This window comes from Aureobasidium pullulans (assembly GCF_000721785.1).
Source record: "Aureobasidium pullulans EXF-150 unplaced genomic scaffold scaffold_61, whole genome shotgun sequence".
NCBI classification, from domain to species: Eukaryota; Fungi; Ascomycota; class Dothideomycetes; order Dothideales; family Saccotheciaceae; genus Aureobasidium; species Aureobasidium pullulans.
The window spans coordinates 17,328-22,665 of NW_021941081.1; the positions used below are offsets into that span (position 1 = coordinate 17,328).

At 36.9% G+C, this 5,338-nt stretch overlaps 1 protein-coding gene across 1 annotated transcript; it reads left to right on the forward strand.

The window, feature by feature from the left end:
- Positions 1-2,457: 2,457 nt before the first annotated feature.
- On the forward strand, positions 2,458-3,171 carry M438DRAFT_360614 (uncharacterized protein; the record flags this gene model as incomplete). Its single annotated transcript, XM_029907450.1, has 3 exons — positions 2,458-2,638; positions 2,993-3,061; positions 3,116-3,171. 3 exons carry the CDS (start codon positions 2,458-2,460, stop codon positions 3,169-3,171), a joined length of 306 nt encoding a protein of 101 aa, XP_029754495.1.
- Positions 3,172-5,338: the final 2,167 nt, after the last annotated feature.

Below are 5,338 nucleotides of genomic sequence, written 5' to 3' on the forward strand. Positions count from 1 at the left end.
GGGCTAATAGAACGACGACTAGTTCTTTATCGACCGTAGGCTTAAAGGCGCTATTAGTATAATGTTTATTAACGAGGCACATTAAGTTAAGGGAATTCGTACTCGTACATTCCGAGGACTTAAGGAAATGTAACCTAACGTACTCTTCTTAATCTTAGTAATACTAGACATTAATAAGATCTACGATTAGAAGGGTCTACTCCGCCTACTCTACTATGCTAGCTTTCTCGACATATATTAGGAAGCTTAGGCGCTCTTATAAGAGGATAAGTTAAAGGAGCTTAAGGAGTATAAGGAGACGTATAAGACTAAGGATAGCTTTATCTTCTCTAGCATCGACTACGACTAGGTAAAGGACGACGGCTTAATCGACTACGTAAAGGCGTTCTAGAGCATAGAGACTAAACTTGTCGATCCCCTTAGCCTCTACGAAAACTTTAACCTATACTTATAGGTGCTCGACCCTTTAGCATTCTTAGCTACCCTTCGCTTAGAGGACCTTACTACTGCTGTCGCCTACATAATGCCCGCCATTTTTAAGGTCTACTACTTCTATAGAATCATGTAGGACTAAGTCGAGGGCTACATAAACCCTAATAAGCCTAAAGAGGTAGCTATAATAAACGACGAGCTTAAGCTATATAAGTGTAAGTACATTAAACTAAAACCTACCGACACGCACTACGTAAAGCTAGCTAAGCTTTCTGCCCTCTAGCTAGGACTCGGCAGCGACTCGGACACTAGTAAAGGACGCCTCGATCCTTGCCTCGTCTACTAGATGTAGCATCTCGCCGCCTATAGCCTTGCTACCACTGCTAAACAAAACATATATAAGATGCGCGCTTCCGTTAAATTAGTATATAGCAATTGCGGTAACGGTGTCGCTATAATGTAGAAGATGTTAGCTAGAGACTAATTCATTCCCTCATTTAGGGATAATGCTAGTATAGCTATATATATTAGCTTCGAATTAGAAAAGTTGCTTAGAAGTGCTACTATCGTATACAAGAAGTAAGTCCTCTTCCCTATAAAATCACCTAGGTGATTTTATACATCATTCTATTCCCTCTTCCCTATATAATCACCTAGGTAGTTTTATACCTTATTCTATTCACTGCTAATTAGTAATTATAGGGTCATTGTCGACAAGAGCTAAGTCATTATATACTGCGATTAGCCCTTTACTTAGCTATTAGTAGAGACGTTCTATAGAGCTCTTAGTTATAAGGTCGCTAGCATTCGCGCTAGTTACACTACTTACTAGCGTAAGAAGGTATAGGACAAGTTTAATAGCCCTAACGGAGAGATTTAAGTGTTAGTGCTTAGCATGCGCGTCTCTAAGCAGTTGTTAAACATCTAGTTCTTTTGTTATACTACCATCTTTATTAATGTCCCTACTAGTTTTAATACCCTAATTTAGTGCATGGGCAGAGTCTACTACATCGGGCAGAAGCAGGCATGCGAATTCTACGTACTTACTCTAGACTACTCGTTCGACTAATGCCTCTAGGCTAAGGCGTAGTAGAAGTACATCCTATAGGTTACTACTAGAGCTAGTATATAAATGGACTAGGGTCGTCTAATGCTACAACTCTTAGCAATGGAAAAAGCTAACATACTATTCGAGTTTAAGGATAGCGTAAACAACCCTAACCTAGCTCTTACTACACCTAAGAACGTTAAGGCCCTTTTAGAGAGCAATATTACTAAGAGCATTGTCTATTACCTTATTTGTTATAAGTTTAGCATCTGTTCTAACTATAACAGATAGGACAACCATAAAGACTACACTACTAAGGACTTCCTTCCTAGTAAAGCTAAGGCTAGTATAGCTATCTCCCTTACTACAATGTACGCTACCTATAAATAAGGTAGTAGATTCGACCGACTTAACGTAGAGAATCTACTTAAGGGTAAGCAATTAATACTAAATTACCTAGGTAATTTTACACCTACTAACTAAATTGCTATAGAATAAATCGCTACGATTGCTCGCTGCACTAAGATCGAGGCTATAGTAAAGAAAGTCCTTATTATATATAGCCGAACTCGTATAACGGCACTTAGTAAGCACTTACCCCTTCTAAAACCACCTAGGTAGTTTTGCTTACTAACTCACCTATAGAAACTATCTATAACAAACATACCCTTAACTCGCTCATCGAGAGAGCTATAAAGCTCGCCTCTTCTATAGCTCTAATTGCGTTAGACAAATCTAAGAACAACGAAATCGCTAGAAAGATAGGAGACTAATAAAGGTAGTTAATTAAGGATAAATCTATCTGCAAGATAGGCTAGTTCCTAGAGACCTCTACTTAAGCTACCTCTTCGTCTAAGCTAGACGAGACTCCTACTAAGAGCGCTAATAAGCCTTCTAAAGTTAAGGCTAAAGTTAGATAGACTAATAGTATTGTCGACGACGATCTACCTAACGGCGCTAGAGATAGCGATGACGAGATGCCTAATAGCCTTAAAGACAACGATAACTCGCTTAACCCGTTAAAGCTTAAGCGTCGTAAACGCGATAGCGACTCTAGCGACTCTAACTCTAACTACGACCCTAACTACCCTAACAAACCTAGCGACTCTAGCGACGAAGAGAAATTAGACGAAGATAGTAGCAACGAAGATAAAGATAGTATTACTATTCTAGTCTCTCGCAATTCTAGCTTCTACTCTCTAGGCTATAAGGACGAGAGCGACACTAAGAGTTAAAAGGGGCTTTAGCGTTAACTTACGTCTACACTTAAGGACCTAGACTATAGTTGCACTCCTAGACGTAGATTCTTAGGTAACAAAGATATAGGACCTAGCCGCCCCCTCGATGAATCTAGTAATAAGCTGCTCTTAGCCTTAGACTTAGACTCTAACGTCGAAGAAAAGCCTAACGATGATGCTATTTAACGTTAAATCCTAGCCGATGTTAAAGTATAACCTTTAAGCCCTCTTCTCGACTAAGCTGCTCTAGCTACTACTAACGACACTAATGTAGGTGCATCTAAGGAACCCCCTATCATTAACACTTATGTTATTTATAACTCTACTAATAGCGAAAGGTGTAGTAGGTCTAAAACTACCTAGGTACTTTTACATAACTTTACTAACACTATTATAGATCTTAAGCGCTACTCTAAGCATCGTTACGGTAATGATAACTACACTATAGATTAATACGTCGACGAGAACTAGTAGAAGATTAAGTATAAGCTAGGCACTAAGCTAGGTCATTCTAGACCCTTTACTAAGCCCTCACGTTATAGTCCATTACTAGTATAGACTTAGTAGAAGTTTAGCAACTATAACGATTACTCTACCTAAGTTAGCTAGATAGATATTGTAGTAGGCAGTCGTTAACTATGCTAAATGAAATTATATATTACTAATTCTCTTACTTTAACCATTATTAGATAGGTGTTAAATTACCTAGGTAGTTTTGCCTATACGTTCTACTAGATAGTGTTTAAATACTGCATATCAATATTGTTAGATGAATTATAGCTATTAAACAGAGTCTTTACGCAATAAAGCTAGCATAAACAATAGAGTAAAGCTATATCTAGAAAAAAACATGTACGCTATTCGTAGTGTAGTAACTAGACATTGTCTTTGTTTATAGGTAGGTATGTAGTATATCCTAATAATACAAATAGGATAGAGATAGCCCTTATCTACTATACTATATAGGAATATAACCTAATTTCGACTATATCTAGAAGAATGCTAGCTAATCTATATCTTCTACTTTAGGTCCTATAACCTAATGCCCTATAGCATAATGCTCGCTATCTAGCTAGGAACCCCTTATAGTACTACGATGTTAGCGTATAGTTATTTGCTCCTCTTAATTCTCCTTATATAGTAGGGGATGTAATACTATGCACTACTATTCTAGGATCTTATAGTATGGACCTAAACACTAATCGTGATTACGAAGTTTATAGGCGTTACGCTAATGCAATATATAACTAGGTCGAGCGTTATGCTATAGGAAGCGGATTCTATAGCCCTATATATAAATAGGATACGGTATTAGGCTAGAGATATATAACGAGCTATAGTAATGGCTACAACTTTAACATAGTTCTACTATAGCTTAAGTTACTACTAATAAGAAAGATAGCGTACGCCTACAAGAAATGCATAAACGATAAGCTTTCGCATTACTACTGTCGTGTTCTCGATTATTATTATGCATAGGTATGGCCTGCGCGAGAAGGCTCTAATAGCATTTATAATAAGTATATCTATATTGCATCCGCTATTTAGGAGGAGATAGGACTAGATCCTTAGTTATATATTACTTATACTAGTGCTAACCTTATATGTATTTACGAGGATGCTTATAACTATCTATCGTAGCTTGCTTAAATCGGCTATAATAATCAAAACCGTAGAGCGATAGTAGAGAATAGAGGTACAAATAGTCTAGTTGCATAACGTATACTATAAGACTATCCTTATGCTTATTGTTATGGCCTTAAGGTAACACTTGTCAAAAACCTGCTAGTCCTGTTCTACCTTTGCTACGGTAGCGCTTAGATCGACCGAGATCGAGTAAGTGTTCGACGTACGCAAGTATACTTATAGGCCGTAGTAGATACTAGATAGTATAACGTAAGATATAGCAATAGAGACGCTATAGCTCGTATATAGGAGATATATGCCTGTCCTCCATATAATACTACAAGCAGTTAGCCTTTTAGGTTAGCACTAGACGAGCTAGATTAAGACTTAATAGATACTAGAGTAGTTTAAATGAAATAGAGATAAACCTATTATTAAAAGTAGAGATAGATGAACACGTAAAGCATTCGCATAGATGCTAAATTATAGTAAGCAAGGGTAAGTAGCTCTATATAATAAGAATAAGCAAATAGTAGGCAAACATAAACATCTTCCTTTCTTTAGTAGTGTTACTATTTCTTATATCTTCTTAGGGTAGAATATTTATTACTATAAACAGTTAGTTTAACAAAGCATATGCTATTCTTCGCTCTATAATAATGTTAGTATAATAATGTTAAAGAACCTTATGCCTTTATCCATAAATATAGTTATCTACGTTCGGCTATAACGCTAACTTTAAATTTGCTTAGAGCATACTAATTACCCCTAGACATAGCACCCTTCATTAAGCAAATTAGTAGTGTTAGAAAGAAGATAAGAGAAAAGATTAAGAAGAAATTCGTCTAGGAGTCTTTTATTGATCCTTTTCTAAGTAGGGGGACCTAGTTACCTTACGGCTATCTTAGTAGTAGTAGAGAGGGCATCGCTAGTCTCTAGGTGTAGACTTACCCTAGCACTAGCCGTATAATCAATAGAATAGTCATTAAGCAAG